The sequence below is a fragment of the Xiphias gladius genome, chromosome 5 (assembly GCF_016859285.1).
Source record: "Xiphias gladius isolate SHS-SW01 ecotype Sanya breed wild chromosome 5, ASM1685928v1, whole genome shotgun sequence".
Lineage (NCBI taxonomy): Eukaryota > Metazoa > Chordata > Actinopteri > Istiophoriformes > Xiphiidae > Xiphias > Xiphias gladius.
In genome coordinates, this window is record NC_053404.1 from 184,179 (window position 1) to 207,409 (window position 23,231).

The 23,231-nt window shown below is 41.0% G+C and overlaps 1 protein-coding gene across 2 annotated transcripts in view; it reads left to right on the forward strand.

Moving 5' to 3' along the window:
* Nucleotides 1-211: 211 nt before the first annotated feature.
* The window catches only part of LOC120789534 (receptor activity-modifying protein 3-like), a 31,393-nt gene continuing 8,373 nt past the window's right edge, over nt 212-23,231 (forward strand). The window contains exons 1-3 of one of the 2 annotated variants that reach the window (XM_040126258.1): nt 212-486; nt 21,087-21,116; nt 21,369-21,528. In XM_040126258.1, coding sequence (XP_039982192.1) covers nt 432-486; nt 21,087-21,116; nt 21,369-21,528 — 245 coding nt within the window. In that variant the 5' untranslated portion in view covers nt 212-431. Of the gene's footprint in view, nt 487-20,255; nt 21,117-21,368; nt 21,529-23,231 lie in introns of those variants that run through there. The other variant, XM_040126257.1, reaches the window with a different exon arrangement.

Genomic DNA, 23,231 nt, shown 5'->3' on the forward strand with positions numbered 1-23,231 from the left:
TTCTGCATCAGTTTCCTGTGTCATATTTAAATGTCTCCAGGGCATGCTGGGAACTACAGGGGCTTATTCTTCGCAGTTATCCAGTAAATACAATCCAGTATCACTGCTTTGGAGAAATCTTCTCCTCCCCACTCCTCTCCTCCCCTCCCCCGCAGAGGATGCGGGGCAGCCTGACTGGTCCTGAGCTCTGACTCCTCACGGCTGCGATCATCCCGTGGACAGTCCGGAATCACGCTCTGGGATCAGATTTATTTTTTGCGTTTTTGGCTTTTCCCTCAAAATCCTTCACCCTCACAGTTTGGACTCATGACAGCATGACGGAACTCGGATTTTCACACTGGGGATAATTTTAATTATGGTTCGCTTCAAATGTACATTTTCACGGAGCCGCAGCTGAGGTTTCATTCCCGGTCCGACTGGATTCTCGCAACATGATGGATACACATGGGTGCGCAGCGCTGAAACTTTTTGTTGTTGGGATTTTGGGTGAGTACGATTATTTTGTATTATTTTGTGCCAGACAGCGTGCGTGTGCGCTGTTATCGGGGGAAATGTCACAGCATCACACGAGTGCCTCTTGAAACTAGAGCTGTTTTAGGTGTTTGGGCCCACTTTTCCACTCCAGTCAGATATCTTGCACAGCACGAAATGACTTCGTGCTGTTCCAGAAATGTGCCAGTGTATTACTGCACAGTTACAGGTTCCGTGCCATGAATTCACCCAGCTGTACACACAGCATGTGTCCCTCTACACTGCCTGAGGGTGTCAGGTCGCAAGGTGCCCATGATAAGGATGGCTAAGAAGGACCACCTCTCACAGCACATGCAGTGAGTGGGAATATGCTGGAAAATGACATCATGCCCCAGTGGATAGACCTGACCTATATTGGGGCCAGTGGGAATTTCTGGATCTGGCTCATTAGCTGGCGGTACACGGATGAAATCATGTATGAAATGATGTTTCTTGTGGTGCAAGGCTGTGACCCATGAACCCTCTCATTGAAACATGCACACTTGTTATACTGCTGTCAAGATTTAGATGCCTGTGTTGATGCTCTGGAGATGTCCTGCTCTGCAGTAATGTTAGAGTTATGCTGGGCACTGACTGAGATGAGTCAAAGCGTAAATGTTGTTATTGTAATCCCTGTTTTATCCTGTAATCATAGCCATCACACGTAGATGCAGGATCAGCAGAGCAGAAGCAGTTCCAGTTCACATATTGAGCTGGTTTGCAGCACAGGGACTCTTTCCTGGATGTGGCTACGAAGGCAAGGGCTCTCAGAGAGCAAATGTTGAGTTGATATTTGGTCTTGGTGCCATCTTGTCTATCGGTGATTGAAAATACCTAGCCCTCTCCCATGTGGACACATGAGCCCTGTGATACAGGATTTCAGTTTCAAGGTCTGTAGTTTGGAAAGACATCAAACTTAGGCTCTTATTTAGAGGCAAATTGTTGCTGTTTACCCTTAGAGCCTCTGGAGGGGTAAAACTGAAGGTGGATAAATGCCAAAAGCGTTGATCCAACACACTTTAAGAAGTCCTTTTACCATTTTAAAGAGTTAGGCATATAGTAGACAGGAGGATGTGGTCTATGTCCAGCCAAGACCTTCAGCCTGGACTCCCCTGGATCTCTGCCATGTCACAGCTGTGGCCCTACAGCACCGTCCGGCCAAGCAGAAAACTAGCTTACATGGTCCTTTTCTGACTTAAAACACATTTTATGTTCAGGCTCTGTAAAAGCTGAATCTAGCATCATGGAAAACAGGAGAAGTAAAGCGATTTCTGTGTGATCAAACTAACTCTTATTTATGTTGGAGTGTCTAAAAATGACAAGTAGTGAGAGTTCACTGGGTTAGCTCTTGTCTAGACTGAAAGAGTTTCCCATCCAGATCCCCATTGGGAAGAAGAAAGGTGGAGAAATCAGATCCAGCACGGTCAGAGAAAACCAGAACATAACACACTAAAATCACCCTGAGTCGGCCTGATTTCTTACTCTCAGTCTGAGAGCAGAATGGTTGGTGGATAAGGTCCTCATCTGCAGCACAGAAAAGGGGCCGTTCCCACTTACTGCAAAGTATCTGCTTCCCCCAATAAACAGCTATTCATCCTCTCTCCCAGCGAGGGAAAATGCCTCAGGGTTCCTCTGTTCCACTGCCATCTGAAAAAGGCATAGCTGTGAAAAAATGTTTTTAACTTCTTTTATTAAAACGCTCTTCTGTGACCTGTGGTAAGATTTCAGTGTGTTCAATCTTATCAGTGCACAGGGCTGATGTCCATATGCTGGGGGATGGATGTCAGTATACACAGTGTTGTTTATCACATGCACATTCCAGCTTTGAAATTTTTTCAGGTTTACTAATCGACACACGTCATGTGTAAATGCTAAAAAATGTAAGACTGAAGATAAAGGGCCGTTTGTGTCTTTGCACAAATCCTGGTTGTATCAAATTGCAGTTTAGATTTCAACGTGTTCAGTGAATAAGTTTACATGTGTATTGTCGTTTTCTTCTTTTTTTTTTAGCGTAAAGATTATTAGTCCAACATTTAATTTATCTTAGTTGGACTGAGGTCTGGAATTAATTTAGGCTCAACCCCACGTACACGGCCCTGCTGCAGGAAATACTCACGGTGCATCAAATCCAACACTGAAAATGGTCCCAGACAAATGCACTATTTACTCCGCTTTGAGTTACATTTCATCACCGTCCAGTGAAAACCAGGTACCTTCAAAAAATGGAAAATTTAAAATTCTCAGACAAACTGAAGTGTTCCTTTGTGGGTTGAGAAAATTCTACTGCTTCTTTAGCTAAATACTGTTTTTTAAAGCCAGTCGGATAATCTGAAAAATATATTGTCATGAGGCTGAAACTGAGCTGTTTTTCTTAAAAGGTTTTTGGAGATACATGATTTTCTCTGGGCAGTGACAATGTGCTTAAAATGCCATGTCCAGATGTTTTAAAAAATGATCCAGCCTTTTTGAAATGAAAGTATATATTCATGTGATATAGAGTGGCTTCAGTAGGAATGAATGGGCCTGGGCCTGAGGACAGACAGGTGGGGGGGAGCAACGAGAGGCGGTCTAACGTACTGTTGGTTTTGTTCTTTAACACTACCCAGTTACAACAACAGCCAGATGTTAGACAGATCAATAGTTAGACAGGCCCGTTATTAGGTGGGATGTTCAGTCAGAAAGTAGAAAACCTGCCATCCCATAAGATAGCGTCTCTGATGGGCACTACACTGACAAACACATGAAGAAACAACAAAACATCATAAGGATATCTGTGAGTCAGTCCAGACTGCAGCTTGTACCTGGTTCATTCCGCCACACTGGGTATATACAGTTAAAACCATTACAAACATGCCTGATGTACCAAAGCCTACAGTCGATTAGCTGCACTGAAAACATGTTAAGAGCATTATTAATCTTTCAGATGCCTGTTAAATAGTCATACACCGGAACTGGCTCAAACTTAGGCTACTTACTCATCCTGCAGCACAGAGCCTTTCTGATGAAGCACCATGTGGTCAACAGACTGCAGAGATGTTTTATACTTTATAGATGCGCTGCTAAACTTGCTGCCTGTCTGTGATGACTGGTCCGACCACTCCTGAAGTTTCAGCCAGAAGCCGCAGTTTGCTTTCATTCCAGATTTGATCTTAACTGTAGTTTAGATTAGAGCTCATGAAACTGTGGAAGCTTCCCCGCACAGTATAAATACAGTATACCTGGTATTGGGAGAAAGTGCAAAATAGTAGACGAAAAATGTGGCATAATGAACTGTTACACAGGGAATTTTATGAATGCAACAAACGGGAAATGAAATGATTAGTCAATCTGCAGGAAATGAACTGGCAACTATTTTGATAAACGATTAATGTCATTTTTCTGACATTTTATGGACAGAACTATTAATAATCATCAAATCAATCAACAATGAAGATAATTATTAGTTGCAGGCCTACAACATATGGTACAAGTAATACACAACACGAATACAAGATCTTCACTTGTTGTTATTTATCTTTAAAGCAGCTGGTTTCAGTAAACACAAACTCTTTCGGTCTCATTATTGCTAAAAGGCTGAGAAAAAAAAACACCCTAACTTGTCCGAGGAGGTAGCGAGAGGACTTATCTGATCTCATGTGCAGGAGCCATCATACGCTGGTACTGGGTTCTCAAAGGAGCAGAGAGAGGGCAGAGCAGGAGCAGGGGGGTGGTTAGTTCTATCTTTATGTCAGAGTGCAGGAGTTGTGACAGAGGGTGTCAGATAGGTAGTGATGAGCGCTACTATACTGGACGCAGTTGAATTTGTAAGTCATCGCTGAGTCTGAGGACTGAAATTAGTAAATGATGATCAGAAGTGATTTTATTCACAGACTAAAAGTAATTTAAAAATTGGCAGAGAACGAGTTGGAGCCATCGGAGGAACTGGATGAGGAATATGTGCATGTGTTCGAGTTGACCAGCCTGTTAAGCAGTAATCCACAATGCCCTGTTCGAATCAGCTGCTGGTCGATGCTTTAAAGCACACTGAGATTAACATTTAATTAGCAAGCAGCCTTTCACATGCAGACACGGATCCTGGCTCGTGTTGAGGTGTCAGGAGCTGAGAGCTTTGGTAGATGAATAAAACCCTGTGTTAACGTGTCTTCACCACAGAAACAACAGCAACAGCTGTGGGGAGATCTCAAAACCTTGAAAAGCTTTTTCACGAAGCTCACTGGCAGCGTTCATGATGTTACAGGAGAGTCTTCATGTTTTTCTTAAACATGAACGGCCATGTCAGTTTATAAAATTGGGCACATTTCTTAGGGACTGTCTAAAAATGATTAGGAGTGGATGGGGTTAGAAAAGGGTGAGGGTGAATTTAGTATGAATTCTTTGGGAACCTGTTCAGTCACTGAGGTTTATCTCTCCGTGATATTTGTGAAACAGGATGCATCATTTTGTTATATTTAGTTATGTTTGCCATTATTTTTTCAGTGGAAACAATCTATTGCGCAAAAATGTTCATTCCATTAAAGAGAACTCCACCGTGTGTTTCCAGGTGTTGGGGAGTACTCCTGCACATGTTTTAACATTAGTGTGACGCCTTTACCGTCTGCAGAGGGAGCTGTGTGAAGTCTGATAAATATCCTCTGGTGATGTCACCTGTGTCCAGCTTTTCAAAAATTGAACATAATCTGCAGTCCCCTTTGTGCAATCTCTGACTCTCTGACTCACTGTCGCAGCAATTTGTGGCTGTGTCAGAGTAATACCAAATTTTTCCTCTCCCTCTGTCCCTCTCCCTTCCTCTTTTCCTCCTCTGCTGACTCTGAGACTGGCAGATGGACAGCTTGTTGGCACTCACCTCACTGCCTCTGAGGACAGTGCCAGCGGTCCTTGGCATCACTGCTCCAACAACTGACTGAAAGAGTGCCTTTTTTTCCACTAAATTTCTCCGATGCAACCGTTTCTTTTTTTCAGGGAAATGGGTTATATATTGGTCTACATTTTTTTTTCATCTGTTTGTAACAGGGTTGTAGTCAACCAAAGAAAATTTTGGTCGACTGAAATCGTACCTACTCCTCAACCAATTGATTGGTCGTGGGGGGAAAAAAAATCTGAACGTTACCTCCAGATGAACTAAAGCGGCCACAGTGCACTGAGTGCACTCTACCTGGTAGCATTATTAGCCTAAATGAATTATGAATAAACATGAAAAGCCCGAACCCCCTGTTTTCACAGGTAATCTGTCTCTCCCACCGAAGTAAATAAGGGATTCATCCTGGAAGGCTGTTGTCCGCCCAATGAGAATTAGGTCACAGATTGGTCAAATTGTCCCTCCCTGTATACAAACTTGTGTTATATCAGTCTTTGCTGATCTCTACCTCCATGTATCTGTCTATTTGTATATATACATCACATCGCTGATGAGGTTGTGGTCAGAGTCAGAGTGATAATGCATTCCATGGCTGTGCTCTGGCATTTTTCTCACAGATTGTACTGGGGCTGTAAATGATGGCCAGAACAATTTGACATGTTTATCAAAGATCGTCTGTGTGGGGGACTGCATCATGCAGGGGGCTAAAGTGTTTACTGCTGCTGTGCTTTGGACACTTAAGGAAAAATTATGGCAGTTTTATGTGTCATTCCGACTGAAGGAGGCAGAAAACTGATCAGGCACATTTTATCATGGTGCCAGGTATCCTGAATTGTCACTGACTCCAGTCTGAATTTAAATGGCTTATTTAACTGAGAAGAAAAAGAGACCCGGTTCAACTGAGCCTCTAAATGTACAGCTTTGTCTTCTTCTATGTAGCCATGCAACTGTTACTCCTAAGAATTTGGTGTTTTTCTACAAATAGTGGATACTTAATGCCTGTCACAATGTTCTTCCAAACAGCAAATGTTTGCTTTTTGTTGGATGCAAATGTTCCAGTGGAGCTGGATTGTGATGTTTGTCAAAGTGGGAATGAAACAAAGTGGCTTCAGGCTGTTTTTGGCTGTTGGAGTTAAACCCTTGTCTGGAGTTGAAGAGGAGTGCATGGGGGAATACTGATGGAAGCATGAATAGCCTTTCCTCTCTAATGCTGTTATTCCAGCTGATTATGTTTGCTAAGAAGAATGATTGGGAATTTATAAAGTGTGCTGATTCTGCCAGTGCACTCTGTTATAATTGCATCCATGTTTCTTATCTGTCACCAACAGCCTGCAATGTGTGAGCACGCAACTGTTTATGCTCATATAAATGCACTTTTTCACTAAAACAAATGTTAAAAACATTTTTACTGACACTGTTTTGTCTAACTGCTCAGCCACAGACTAAATGTTCATGAGATGCTCAGTGTAGCAGTTCCAGCGCTCCCACAAACAAGCCGTGACGGCTTGTAGACAGATGGATTCACTCCACAGGGGCCTAGTCTGCTGAAGCTTGGCTGTAATTTTCCTCTCCAAATGGTAAATGGACTGCATTTATATAGAGCCGTTATCCCCTCACGGTGCCTCACAATTCCCCACGTCATGCTGTCGAACCACCAGTCCTGCGATCACTGGCCAACCTGCTCCACCGCCTGAGCTGCCCTACATACGTGCAAACTCTGTGACAGGGCAATTCTCTCCGGAGAGTCCACTATCATGGAGTCTTTCTTCTCCACCACCGGCATTTTATTTCTGTCTGTCTCCATCATGGTCATCCAGCACTCCCCCAGCCCCAGCCCCTCCCCCTCTTCCCTCCTCCTCTTCCTGCTTTTGTTTGCCAAGTACCCAGAGTTCCCCTCTGTCATGCACATCTGTGTCATTCTCCAGTCTTGTCTTCCTCTACTTCCTCCTTGACCCTCAGACCCCCCCATATGGAAGACTCCACTGTGATAGAAACAGCCTGGAAAATTCTACTCAGACCAAAGAAAAGGGAAAGGTCTTCCTGGGCTTCTTTTGCACTGCAAGAGAAGAAGTGATACTCGTCTTTATTGTGGTTTCATTTTATCCTTGAGAGACCAGTTGTGTATTGAAAGAGAATCAATGGCAACATCCACTAAACCACAAAGATCAAATATTTTGCCTTTAGTGCAATATTCACCCTCCAGATTTACTTCCTTTGTACTTTGTCAAACTTCTGAATGGATTTTAGTCCCAACTCCTGACAGGTTGAGTCTCTGAATTGATTTCTGTTCACCTCACCTAGCACATCAGCTGGCAGGTGAATAAATGAGTCCCACAGGCTTGTTTTTCTGAGGACTGAGTGGGAACAGAAACCAATCATGTAGTTTCCACTCTGTTTTCACAGCCCCAGTGAAGAGTGATTTTTTTTGTCTGTCAGTAAAATAACTTCCAAACCAAGCTGCGGACATTTAAAAAAGTCACACAGTGTGTGTGGCAGGTCTGTGTCCTGTGGCTGTAGGCATTCTCAGATCTGTGATAAACTTCTGAAGCTTTTTATCCAAGCTGAGTCTTCTGAGCAAGCAGCAGCAGCAGTAGACAGCTGCAGGCACCTGCAGACACCTGCTGGCCATGGCTGACTGAGGATAAATTAAGATTTCGATGTCCTCTCTCAGTAACAGTCCTCTTCTTCGCTGATCAAGCTTGAAAATAACATCTCTTAATCTGTAAACTTGTAATGTCTGTTGGGTATGAGATGTTCAACATGAGTTTAAAAATGTGTCAGAGCAGAATCCAGGCAGACTGCTTTCACATATTAGTGCTGTGGCAACATGGCAGCTCATCTTCGTCTACCATCCACTGGAAAGTTTTTAATCAGTATGTTTAGATTTGAATCTTGACTGGAACAACACTGACTCACAAACCTCTGGAGGGAAGTTGAAATTTAGAGACGTAACTGCATTATCTACTGATTTTCCCAGCTGACCCAGGGATTTGCAACAGCAACCTTTCAGTCAATTCAATTCAATAACGTTGTATTTAAATAGCTCCAAATCACAACATACATTAACTCAAGGCACTTTACAGGGTCAGGTCAACACCTTACAATGTTATAAAGAGAAACCTAATAGTTAATAATAATAATTTATAGAGCACTTTTCAAAATCCATGTTACAAGGTGCTTCATAAGGCAGCAAAATAAAACAGACAAGAATTACCACCATGAGCAAGCACTTGGCGACTGTGGAGAGGAAAAACTCCCCTTAACAGGAAGAAACCTCCGACAGAACCGGACTCAGTGTGGGAGGCCGTCTGACTCGACCAGCTGGGTTGGGGGCACAGGAACAGCTGTATATACTGTTGTATTCAAGCACTGTCAGACTGGTTGTTATAATCATGATGATAACAGTGATACTTATTGGTATAATAATGCTATAAATAATAACAGCAACAATGATAACAGCGCCTATTAATAATAGTAATAATAATTATAATTATAATAATTATACTAATAATGATGAGTCTTTAGTAGTAGTGGCAGATCCGGATAGGAGTGACCTGCAGATGAGGATAGGGAGAGAGAGGACACAAAGGAAAAGCACAAACTAAGGGAGAGAGAAAACACAAAGTTAATGACGTGAAGTAGAGTGATATAAAGGCATGGAGAGAGAAAGAGAGAAGTGCTCACTGCATCGTGGGAGTTACCCCGGCAGCCTCGGCCTAAAGCAGCAGAACTATGGGATGGTTCCTGTCTCACCAGAGCCAGCCCGAACTAAAAGCTTTATCAAAGAGGAAAAATTAAGGCCTCAGAAAAACATATAGCCACAATTTTGTGGTAATTGCAGGTAATGTATGATATCTGTATCTTAAGATCCGTATCAGATGACTCCTTATGATAACTTTAACCCTCAGAAATGAATATTTATATATTAACAACAGAACAAATGACTGAGTCTAATGATAGGGTTTGCTTGTAGTGATGGACCCGACTTTGCTGGGATCCTAAGCTCTACTGAGCTTTTGAGCATCTGTCAGTTTTTTTCAGTCGAAGGTGTAAAAAGCCGCTGAGCAATACCTGCTCAGCAGCAAACAGCAGATCAACCTAGGTTGAGCAAAATTGATCTATCCACACCAGCACAGTCCTGGTGAAGCAGAGAAGATGAGTTTTTGAGAGTGATACTCTTGATAAATAATGACGAAGAATGTTTTCACTTTTAACCTTGTTTGTTGCACATTCACACATAAATATTCAATTTTGTTGAGAAACACTTACAAATTGACAACCCTGTCACCTAGACATTATGTCCAAGAAGAAGAAAATACATTTTTGAGGACGACATTGGAACATTGCGATATTTGGAAAACAGCAGAGAGAATGTAAGCTATCGAACAGTGACACAAAATTTAACCAGCAGTTTCAATACAAAGATACTGGTACTTCAATAAACCCCAATAAGTGTAAAATAGTTATTGCAGGGACTATATGTATATGGTGATATACAATATGTCTAGTGCAATAGCTTATCATTGCATTTAACATTGACCGAACAATTCTGCAAATACAAGCTTTAGTTTTATTTGCTGTTGTACACAGAACTACTACTACTTTCTTTTTAATTTTTCATCAATACTAAGGAGTGATCAGGTCATTTTGGGTGTTTTTTTCTGTGTGACATAAAAGGTATTTATTGTAGCTCCCTACAGCTTCGAAATTTATGTCTGTATTGATTATGGCTTCTGCAAAAATCAGCCAGTCGGTGCCTCATAAACATCTCATTTGAGCTCCCTTCTAAAATAAGGTAACCCTTCTGCTGCTTTGCTTCCTTCTGGCCTGCTTCAGGATCATCTGCACTTCTTCAATGCAAACAAACCAACATTTCCTTCTCATTGAGCAAGCCTGCTTCAATTTTTTTTCTGCAGATGGTGAACATGGGGGTCGGCATGGCTTGAAAAGCCATGAACTCAGTGATCTTCAAAGGGAGGTCAGGGTTTTACTCATGAATGCTGTGTTGTTTTGCGGATGGAAATGAGACTGAAATTTATTCAGACATACAGAGCTTTTGCTTGATTCACCTCACATGTCCTCGGTTTGTTCAGAAACATTGAAGTGGTCTTCACTGCTGTTGTTTGTACAACAACACAGCACTACAACTAATGCTCTAATGTGTGACTCTTTTCCCTGATTTCTCCAAGGCTTTTGTAACAGTTGACCATGTCAACCTTGGTTATCAGATTCTGCAGTATTAGCTTATCTAGCCAAGCAGTAAACTGATTTGTCCACAACCCAGTGTGTCCAGTTTGCTGGGTCTTCCATTTCATTCCTCCTTAAATTAAAGGGGGAGCCCAAGGTTCTGTACTAAGGCCGTTACAATTTTCCATATATGTGTACACCAATCAGCCACAACGTTAAAACCGGTTACAGTTTTAATGTTGTGGCTGATCGGTGAAGTAATCTTTGGGACTCCTTAGGAAAACCTTGGTTCCAAGCTATAGTTGAAATACAAAAATAAATCCTGTATCTTTTTAGCTTTATTGGATCACAGTGACCTGCTCTTTAATGATCCAACTGCCCAGGTTTGCCTTTTATTGCTAGGTGCGGTTATCTCTGGGGGCTTTTTAAATACACTGGCCCTTTCTCCTGGATTAATATATGTCAGTTTTAAAGGATCTGGAAAGTAGCACTCTTGTTCTAAATTTATGGTTTTTACTTCATTTTATATTGTTTCAGAACTCATACCTGTATTTTTACTGAATATTGTCTACACTCTTTTGCAGTGAGTGACAGTTGTCTAGGCGTGGTTAAAAAAAAGGTAAACAAGTCTCACAGTCTCCAGCCATGCTAGCTGCTCTGTATGGCTGGACTTAGACACAGTGGTGCTTGGAGCTGAATTCTAATGTGCTCACAATGACAGTGCTAGCCAGCTGATGTTTAGCAGGTGTATTGTTTACCATGGCCACCATCTTACTTTAGCATGTTGCATGCTAACATTTTCTGATTAGCAGTAAACACAAGGCCACATGAGGCCGATGGGAATACCATTAGTTTTGCAGGTATTTTTTCATAAACCAAAGTATTGGATAAATTAAAACTTTGACCTCATGATGGCACTAGGAGAAAAGTCAGAGGATAACCAGAGTCAGTAGGATTTGTCCTCTAGGGATAGTGAATGTCTGCACAAAGTTTCATGGTGATCCATCCAATAATTCAAGGGGTGGATGGACACACCGTCCAGACTATCCCCAGTCATGCTGCTAGCATGGCTAAAAAACAGTACATATGCAGTAACAATATGCTAATGTTTCTTGATACTCCAACAGAAAAGCACAAAACAACATTATGTAGTTAATACCGGACAGTCAATATTAACAAGTCAATCAGTCCATATATTACCATCCATGTGTGCTGATGTTCAGGAAGCCAGCGTGCATTTCCCTCTCCATTCCCTCCACTCTTCCTCACTCTTCCTAGCCCTCTGTTACATGAGGTCCGCCTCCCTCTCTTTTTTCCTCTTTCTCTACATTTGTCTTGCCAACCTAACAAGCAGTAGATGACAGCGTGGCAGTGTGCATGCAAACTGAGCCGATTCTCGGCTGGCACACTGTCAACCAGCGTGTAACTCCTAAAAACGCCTTGTTTTAACTATCTCCTCATTTGAAATACCTCGGCATGGCCTACGTAATTCACAGGTTTAACATCCTTTTAATGTAGAGCCAGGACTTAATTTCATTTGACTTGAACATTTTTAAGTCAGTTAAAAGTTTAGTCAGTTTAAGGCTTGCCCTTATTGACAAGTATTTACTGATTATGTCTTATAGGTACCAGTATCCTGCTCTAATGGAAGATGTTTTTTGTGAATTTCATAATAAAGATTATAATTGCAGCCTGTTAGTGTCTTTCTAATTTTAAACACCCACTTGCAGAGAATCTAATGAATATCCTGCAGTATGGATAATTCCCTCCTTTATACATAAAGGAACATAATAAGACTTTATTCTTCCACTTTTATTACTTCTGTGTTTTCTGCCTGTGTCTCTTCAGGAGTCAGTTATTGCTGTATAAATAGGCGTTTCAGTGTATTTTCAAATTAAAGCGTCCCTTTGACAAGACAAGAGCTATGCACAGTTTAATTGAAGGCAAAAGACGAGCTAATTGAATAAGCTATTAAATGTTAATTGGCCAGCACATATACTCACTACGATGTTTAAGAAACTTTGATGGTGACATGCGATGAGTTTTATCCTTTTAGAATCATAGTTGATATGGTTAGATCATGAAGAGCTGGGGTTGATCCATGAACAACTGTGTGACCAGGAAAGGTTTCATTAGCACAAGTTGTTTCTCAGCAGCAGCAGTCACAGTCCTGCGAACCTCAGTGAAGATAAACCTGGCAGCTGAAACCGTCCATCCACATGTGACTGATGAGAGGTTTAATGATTCTGTTGTCTGTAGTATTCAGAGATTAAATGGTTTTGGTTTCTAATGAGAATCTGTGAATGAATGAATGTAAAATATATTACTCTTTGAATGTTTAGACACAGACCGTCAGTCATCACTTGTTTCACGGACCAGCTCGGTCATTTAAAACCAGCTTTCACATAGAGTCATAGGCACTCATTCATCAAACTCAGCTGTCCCCACAAGAAGACACACTGTTCCCTGAATGGTTGTTAAGACCTTTGTATTTCCTTGTTGCTTTTTTTTCTTTTTCTCCTTTCCGTCCTCATCTAAAATTTCATGTCTTTCCTGTGTTGTATATTGTATGTGCCTATTTCTTGGATGCAGGGAAGTTTGCATGGAGTAGCAGCTTCAACAAGCACGTTGTAAAGCACAACCTTTTTCTCATTACCAACATCAGTAACAACATGACATTGTCACTGAATATAAAAACTTGGAATATCAGAGGAATTAGCTCCTCTGCAAAAAGGACCAAAGTATTGAAGCATCTGCACAAACTGAAATCAGACATCTGTCCATTACAAGAAACCCATCTCACAGACGCAGAATCTCAGAAGCTCACAGCCATATGGATTGACCAGACCTACCACTCAAATTATAATTCCAAAAAATGTGGTGCCTCCATTCTGATTAGCAAAAATACACCATATTCTCATACATCAACTGTAACTGATCTGGAAAGATGTTTCATTTTTATCAACTGCAAGATTGAGGAAGACAGTATTACAACAGCTCGTATCTATGGCCCCTACATGGATTCCACCACTTTCTCTCACATCCCCTTTTTGGAATTAGCAAACTTTCTCAATTCCCATATTATTCCAGAAAGTGATTTAACTGTGTATTCAATCCAGATCTTGATTGCTCCTCTATTTCAACCTCCCTTAAGCCCTTCAACTCTTCATCTACAATTAAGCAATATACTGTATGTTAGATGAGGGACTAACAGATATGTGGATACTACACAACTCAGACAACAGAGAATATTTTTACTACTCCCCATACCACAAAACATACTCCTGCATTGACTATTTTCTGATTAACAATTTACACATGCATAGAAAAATAGAATCCAACATCCACCGTATTATTCCAGCCCATGCTCCTGTCACCCTCAAATTACCGACAGGAATTCACCCACATCTCTGGTGGCCCTTTAATATCTCACTCCTGAAAGACCCAGATTTTATTGGGTATTTTCAACAAGAATAGGCATCAGTTCTACAAACCAGCAGAACCCCTTATACAACCCGAGCACTTTTTGGGAAACAGCAAAAGCCATTCTAAGAGGTAGAATAATAGCATATTCTACAAACCAAAAAAAAAAAAAGAGGAAACAGCAGGAGGTGAACAGCCTGGACACCCTTGCCTCTCAGGCGCCTACAGACATAATCAGCAAAGAATTACTCAAAACCAAACATGAACTTAATATTCTTATCAAAAAAAAAAAAAAAAAAAAAAGAACATAGTCTTCTTAGAATCTGTCACCAACATTTTGGTTTGGTGATAAAACTGAGAAACTTTGTCTGATCAATTAAACAACAAGCTGAAAAACTTACATCACATCAGTAGAAGACATTTCAGGAAACAAGACCACATGCAATAAATGACACACTCACACATTAATACTGCAAATGTTACACCCATGACCATGACACCACATGTACAGAACCCAATGCTTTTCTGAGGAATGTCTCCCTCCCAAAACTCGACACAACCCAGGCACAGAATTTGGATAAACCACTCACCCTAGATGAACTTAAGAAAGCACTACTACTCATGCCCAACAGGTCCCCAGGTTTAGATGGATACCCACTAGAATTTTATAAACATTTCTAGTCCCTTCTCTCACCCTTATTTTTAAAAATTATCTCAGAAATCCTCCATAGCTATAAAATTCCCCACCATATGAATACCGCCTTGATTACACTTATCCCCAAACCAAACAAAAACCTTACAAACTGCTCCAACTGCCGCCCTATATCGTTAATAAACACTGAAGTTAAAATTCGAAGCAAGGCTTTGGCATTACATATAAAATCTGTAATTTCATCACTTGTGCACCTGGATCATTCAGCATCTGTAGTCACAAGCGGGTCAATATCTAGATCATTCAACCTAAACAGGTATTAGCTAGGCAAGGATGCCCATTATCACCACTTGATTCAGCCATAAGACAGAATGACAGCATTTCAGGCATTAAATCCAATTTACCTTGTCATAAAATCAGTCTATATGCTGATAACATCTTGTTAATGTATATCTAACAAATCCCTCAACCCCTGCCCATCGCTCCACAATCTGATTTTGGCAGGGTTTCTGCGTACTCCATTATCTGGTGTAAGTCTGGGATTCTGACTCTAAGCCATTTTGTATGGGAGGCTGAGGTTGGGGGCCTACCCAAACTCAACTTTACCCCATTACTACATTGCATCAAAGAAAAACTCGATAGATGCAACAAACTCCCACTCTCTTTAATTGGCTGCGTTTCCACCGTCAAAATTAAAATTCTTCTGAAAATGAACACTAAATTAAAAAAATAATAAAATTTTAAAAATTAAAATAAAATCTATTTGCCCTGACCCCTGTTAGTCCAACCCTGGGTGGGTTTTCCTCCTTAATTTCAACAGTCAATACATTTTACTGGAAGGGCAAAAGGCCCAGGATCAAAATAGCAACACTCCAAGAACCCCAACAATATGGCAGATCGATGCACCAAATTTTTACCACTACTTCCTCTCCCAACAGCCTCAGCATATCCAACACTGGACAAACAACTCCAGTGCTGACTGGCTTGATATTGAACAGACCATTTGTAAAGATCTCCCTATTCAGCATATTACATTCATAGATAAATCAGTTAAGACCCACAGCTGCTTCAGATTTAACACCATAAATGCCACTCTCACTGCCTTGTTGAAAGCAAATGACATACTTAACTTTAAACGAGCTCCTTCTACTTTCACCCCTATCTGGCATAACCCTATGTTTAAAATCTACAAGGAAACCATCAACTTCCCTGCACGGAAATGGAGAGGACCAACCAGCCTCAGGCACCTTTTCAGTGGCAGCTCTATCATGAACTTCGATCTTCTCAAACAAACATACAACTTCTCCTACCACTGTCACTAACGGTACATACAATTGAAAGAGACCATAAAAAAGAAAATTGATATCCATAATGTCCACAACTTCTCTTCTCCGTGTTGGTTGGAGGGCATGGGAAATCTGTCTGAGATCCCCACCCTCAGCATCCCCCTCTCCTCCTCTATCTCTCTTTTAGGTTATCTCTCCTCACTTACAATGCCACATCATCTCCAAGCTTTCATCTTAATAGCATTATCTGTTGCCAAGAAAACCATATTACCGAACTGGAAGGAAAGAATAGAATTATCAATAAATTTTCTATCTGTTAACAGATCACACAAACCTATCAAGCTCACATCTACCCTTGGGGAAAATCTGATCCCAATCCTTAAAACCTGGTCTCCTTTCCTGCAATTCATCCAGAGCTGATTCCTCTTTGCACCGCCTCACTCATATATGAGTGACAAGTAAAAATAACAAAACAGCCCACAATATGCTTCTCAACCCTGCACATCATGAGTGGTATCCCCACCCACGCACCCTTTTTGTTTTTTGTTTTGTTTTGTTCGTTTGTCTTTTTTTGTGTTTGTGTTGTTGTTTTATTAATATTTTTCTTTGTAAATAATACTTATGTTATCTACCAATGGTAAAGAATAAAAATTTAAAAAATGAATTAGAAAAAAGATAATAAAAAGTCATTGGCACTCGTGGCTTCCTTAGACTGAAAAGATATTGCTACAGACTGCAGCTCACAGCCTATAAAGTAACTGTCGTAGTAGAGGCAGCTACAGATGAATTGTGTTGCTGCTATTCATCCTCTGTAGAAGCATGATCAGATTTATAGTAACAGCAGGATGAGGCGCTGTGCTTTTATAGACCATGTAATGACAAGCTTAAATGACAAGCTGTATTGTGAAAGGAGTCGCTCATTGTGATGAACTCACAGAGAATTATCACCTGACTCACCTGAGTGTTTTAGCATTTTTCAGCTCATTGTTTTGGTTTTAAGACCTGCAGCTTTAAAGTTTTGGTTCACACGCAACTAACCCTAACCCTGTTACCAGCGTTGTTTTCAACACCCACTGTCCACTACCTGATCAGCAGCAAATGGCAGAGACGTAGTCAGAGACAAACTGGTGAACATAGTGGAGCATTTAGCAGCTAAAGACTCAGATATTTTCCTCAGGAGCTGGTGGAGACCAAAAACAGAGCTAAAAGAGAGGGAATACTGGACTTAGATTCATCAGGTGGACATAAACACCACTCCAGATGAATCATCATGTTGCTCTGTAACTGCTCGGTGTGGAAGTAACCAGCTGTTTGGGAACAAGTTCAACATATCAACTTAATAACGATAATATGTCAGTGTTATGTTAACTGCTTGTTCCACTTTTCCCAGGTTGCTACTCAAAAATAATATAATACTGCTTTAAAAAGTTTGTTAAAGTCAGTGCTCTGATATTTCATCTTCTTTCTAAATCCAGAATGGGATACTCATTTGGCACACGCCAGGATGAAAGCTTCACCAAAAGGCTGTAATTCCTTCTCTGGCATGACTAACTGTATAAGTCCACCAAATCCCTCACATACACACTCACTGACCGCTGGTGTTGAATCTGCCTGTGTCCCCTGAGTTCATACAGCTGATGGTGTTGATTTAGTTTCAGATTTCCCCCTGCTGTTATGCAGAGCTCATACCGAAGGGAATCCTGCTGCTAGATTTTTGTTCCAAGTTATTTTCATCACATCCTCCGTCCTGCTTGTGTTAATTAATAATGTAGGACACAAGCACTGGGTGCCAAGTCTCTGCGGCAGCTCAATAGTGAGTGATAATCTAACAATAAGAAGAACAGTGTCACTTTGTGTGAAGTGTGAATAGGCTTGTTAAGCTTGTTAACACAGTGTCAGATGGAGCAGCATCCAGAGGCACTGAGTTGATTCAGAGACGGAAATGAACTGATCAAATCATCCACAATGTGTATTATAGCATAAAAGCTGTTATCACTTAATTCTGCTTTTGGCATTTCTGGTAAGAACCAAACTGTGAGGTTGAAAGCCTCGTCTGACACACAGTATAAAAGTGTTTCATACCAGCACTGAATTATTTTAATTATACTTCCAGGAATTCTGGGAAGAGGCATTTATGTGCATTTACATAACAGTCTGCCTACAAAATAAAGAAGAAGGCAAAACACCCCATGCACCGTGAAAATAAAAGCATAGCAGCAGTTTTACAGCATTTTGGTTTGTTAATCTGTTTGGTAATCTGGTCATGTACAAGTAAAGGTCAGTAATGTTAGATCAAAAAATTCCCCTTTGTATCTTTAAACACGTGAAATCAGTTTGTGGTATGAGGATATGAAGCAGTTGATTAACCTACAGCTACACTGGTTTTGTGTCCTGCCAAAATCATGAGATTTTGATCATATTTTATCATCACAGTGATTACTATTGGTAGCAGTGGGCTGATTCTGTAGCTTTTCCACCCCCTGATGAATGAAAAGCTGGATGAAACACTAAATGACCTTTAGAGGAATTTTATGTGATGAAAATTATCGAATTTGAATGGTTAACATAATAAGATATTGGCAGCTTCTTTCTGTCTGGTGCTCCGATCTTAGATGAACAGAAATAAATATATTAGCAGCTTTTACACCCACACATAATAACCTGTAAAATGTCTCGACAATATCTTTTTTAAATGGGGGGGCTCCTACAAAGCTCGAACTATCAAAGGCGTATTTATGTTGGATGTTATACAGCAGATGTTATTCTTGGCCCGACCTGCGTGTGGCTTATTGTCAGGAGGAATTAAATGCAAGAGGAGACCTGTGGGAACCAAACGTCTGAAAGCCAAGTTTTAAAGTCAGAGAACTTTCAAAGAGTGCAATTCTCAGATTGCTGTGGAAATGTGCCATAATATTTGATTTGATGTACCTATCAGCAGACACAAAGGACCTGGTTTCTTTCTAAGGAATCTTGAGAAATAATTTTCAGTCTGTGTGTGCGTTTACAACTCTCTAATTCCCTTTTGAAGAGAGGGCAGAAAGTGGATTTAATGTGGTGGGGTAACGATACAGAAAAAGATGAGTGATTTGACTCTGTGACCTCTCACGAGCTTGGGGATTCTCAGGCAGCACCCTCAGCTGTCTCCTGATCCGGTCTAATAAATCCGAGCGTGACTCAGCTGTCACCTTCAGACCTCCTTTTGTTCTGCGACAGCTTGTCTGAGAAGTCCTTGTCATCTTTAAAGTTTCTGTGAGAAACGCTTTTACTAGCTTTTTCCTCTTTTGTTGAGACACAGCGATGACAGGAATTCCTTGATTGCACATTCTTGCTATTAGTATGCTTTTGCTAAACTGGGGTTGAGGTAGTTGACGCAGGCAGATGAGGGAAAGTAAAATACAACACTAGTTATAATCTAAGCCAACCATATTTATAATTCAAACTATTCTTTCAGGACCATCACTGTCTGGCATTTTGGTGACTTTGGATTACTGGAAGGAAAAGTGCTCTTAACACTTTCTTAGGAGCCCTCTCCCTAATTAGGAAGATGTTTCTTGCCCTTTTGACCTGAACTTCAAATGACAGAGTGTATTATTGTTCCAGAGAGGAAGCCATAATAATTTTTATTCAGGTCTTCACCGTGCAGCTCGACTTCGACCTCTCTGGGAAGTTGGGCTTTGGCATGAAACACCTTGTTTGTTCTATGCTCTGAAAATGTCTTTGTAAAAAACAGGTTGAAGGATCCAGATGAAAGAAAAATTATGATTTTACCACTCTACATTCGACTTCAGAACCAAAGATTCGTATAACAACTGAATGGATAAGAGGGCTTGGTCGATGTGGGGTTTTGAATGCCAATACTGGTAGTTTTGTGTCAGTATTAAAGTGATGGGTAGGAAATTAGGTAAAAGTAGACATCTCCTGGCTGAAGCTTCATATTTACTGTGCAGATGTGAGCATGGTATCAATCTGAAAATCTGACTATCAGCAAGAAAGTGAAAAAAAACGTATTTCACAAAATGTCAGACTGTTCTTTTGATGGAATTGTAAACCAAACCATTTCATTACATTTTATAGTCTCTGTAGTCATTTTTTAGTCAGAGCGACACATCAGTACAGTACAGTAACAATGAAATCAGGCCAGAATCTACTATAGTGATTGTAACTATATCAGACAAACACACTGCGTGAAATAATCTCACCACCACTCCACCTCAAAACTTCCTAAAACAGGAAGATCTCTATATTTAGCACACTCACTTGCTAACAGTCTTTGTCCTGCGGGGCGTTTTTCAAACTGATCCTCCACTTTGTAAGCGTGGCACTTCAAAGGGAGATACACCTTCCTGTGCAGCAGCACGTTTAGCTTTGGTCATTCGAAACACTGCTGCAGTGAAAATGAGAGTTTGGATTCAGAGGAGGGGGCGGGGGCTTTAGTATTACAGAGTATCACTGGGATACCTCTCTTCAGAGAGTAATTTTTCATTCTCTCTGTCTCTGTTTTTTTCTCTTCTACTTCCTTCAGCTCTGCAGGAGCTTCACTGAAAGACAACAAAGAAAATAAGAAACAATGCAAATGCACAGAAAATTGAAAACACATTTCATGTCACAAATAATGGATTTCTTTGGTTCTTTAGTGTCTGTCAGTCATGGCAGTGCTCAAACAAATAGATTATATTGATGTAGCTGAGATTATCTTTTTTACCTCTGATGTTTCACTAATAATCTGATGCCTGACAACAGTCAAAACAACAGATTCAGCTCAATCTGAACAATGCCGTTGTTGTCTGTCTACGGTCCTAACACAAACCGGGACTTCTTCAGGATGTTGCAAATGAATAGTTGCCAATATTGGCCTGATCCTGGACGGTGGGCATTGGTCACCAACATCATTTCGTACATTTAAACATGTTTTTCTGAGGGGTAACTGAGGCACAACATGAGATTAAAAACTCCCAAAACCAGCCTAAAATACACACTTTAAAATGTGAAACACTTCTGTTAGAAAAGTGCATGGATCTCAGGCAACAGGGATCAGGGAATCGGAAGGTTACAGAGAGACGCAGAGAGATCAGAAAATGTAAAGTCGGTAACAACAGTTCTCTTATTAAACAAATTCCACATAATGGAGCCTGGGATCGAACCACACTAACTATCTTCTGTTGTTTCTTTACAGTCAATGTCTGGATGATGAAAGGGCTGTCAGGTAAGCATATCCATTCATTCACCCATTCACCCATCCATCCACCCATTCATCAATTCTGACGGGAGATATGAAACTCATGATGGACAGTACGAAAAACAGACGTCACAGCTTTATGACAGAGCATGATGAGGAAAAGAAAACTACAGATCCTAAACTTCCATATGTGACTTCAGCTACTCTCCTGACTGTTTATCAAGTGTTACTCACAACGCCTATAAATGCTCTGCTCTTGTCATCCGTCTTTCCTCTCAGCCACCGACAGTTTCAGCACAGAGCCCACTCCCCCCAGGCCGAGCAACGCCTGCAATGAGTCCCGTCTGCAGTTGGAGGTGGAGGTCTGTGGAGAGGACTTCAAGCGGGACATGGCTCACATAGATCCACAGAACTGGTGTAACCTCACACACTTCATCAGGTAAGAGCAAACGTGGAGGTTCGTCACTCACAACAGAAATGTTAGCAGCTTCATTTAAGTGACACAGACTTTGAAATAACCCAATAGTTGTGTGTCTGTGTATTAGGAGTGTAACCCATCTGTTTCTGTTTTTGTCCTCATGAAATTCTGAAAAGTGTTTTCTGCTGCGATGTATGTGAACTCTTCATATGTATAGGTTTAGCTTCCAACATTATATGCCAAATTATATTTGAACCATGTGCCAAAATGATCTAATGCTAACCTCACCTTGTGGAAATTCAACAGCAGGCTTTAACAGTGGGAACATACAGGTCAGAACTGCACTGGGCCACGTTGCATTGAATTCAGGAAATCCACTAATATTCTTCACAGAGAAGAGTAAAGTTACTCAAAAGAAGGACAGAGACATGGTGGCAGTGTTCCAAAGCTTTTACTTTGAAACTATCATCAGGAGCAGGCCGAGCTTTATCCTGAAGTGCACAACTAATATGGTGAGAACTTGTGAAGGATTAATCAATATAAACTCTACTGAATGGCTGAATATCTAACTTTAAAACCAGGTTTTTAGCCTGTCGCATTTTTCTTTACACTTTTGAAAAGTCCTTCAGCTTTGGCTGCTAGCAGATCTGTGGGCGTACAGACAACAATCACCTGGTGTACTGCTGAAACTGAAAAAGACAGCTGAATCTGGATTTAACATCTAAAGTTACAAGAAGTGTCCTTTTTCTGATTTCTAAAAGGAGTAATGGACATTTGTCCTTAGAGATCCAACCACCACAGGAGAGACTGAGGTAGCACAGTGTGTTTGACATCTGTGTGTTTCCACCTGACTTCGAAAAGAAGTGTCGTGATGTTTGTGGCAAACTGTTTCAGTCATGTGTGACAGGTCATTGGGTTGGTTGTGTGTGTGTGAGAGGGGTGGGGTAAATAATCTGGATGCTGTTTGTATCTGTTCAGAGTGAAGGATCTGTATGTCTTCATAGTCATTTACATCCCTGCTGCATCCTGCATAGCTTTGCAGCACAGGTGGCATTACTTCACACACACACACACACACACACACACACACACACACACACACACACACACACACACACACACACACACACACACACACACACACACACACACAGTGGTTCAGTTGTAATTGCATTTTGAGGCATTTATCACCTGACCTGATTTTATATTTTCATAAAATGGATTCTCAGTGGAAACACACAGTCCTACTTCTTCTTTTTGTTCCTAAGGAGATTTTAGTGGGAATCACTGCTTGCTTTCTTAAAATAGGTTCCCGTGTTCTTTGCACGAACAAGCATTGGGAAGCTTTGAAAGATAAGAGACATCTGAACACTGTCCACATTTTAAGGTCTTATCTCTACTGCTCTCTTTTCTCAAGTGCTGTTGCCTTCCTGTCTGAGGACTCTACATTTGTAGTTTTAGTTAAGGGGTTGTCAATCCTGTACGATGGCACCTTCAAAACAGTTAGGTTGATGGAAAACTGTAATCCCTGACAGCGCCCTGCAGCTGGGTGGATGACCGTGGCTGGGAGAACAGTTTTCAAGAAGCATCTGAGCCCTGACCACCCGTCTGTATCTATCTTTATCCAGTTTTTCCCCTCATTTCTTCCTCTCACCTTTGGCTTCTCACATTCAGCTTTTTCTCCTTTGACTGCATAGCCACAAGGAGCAGGAGAAAGCCATGAA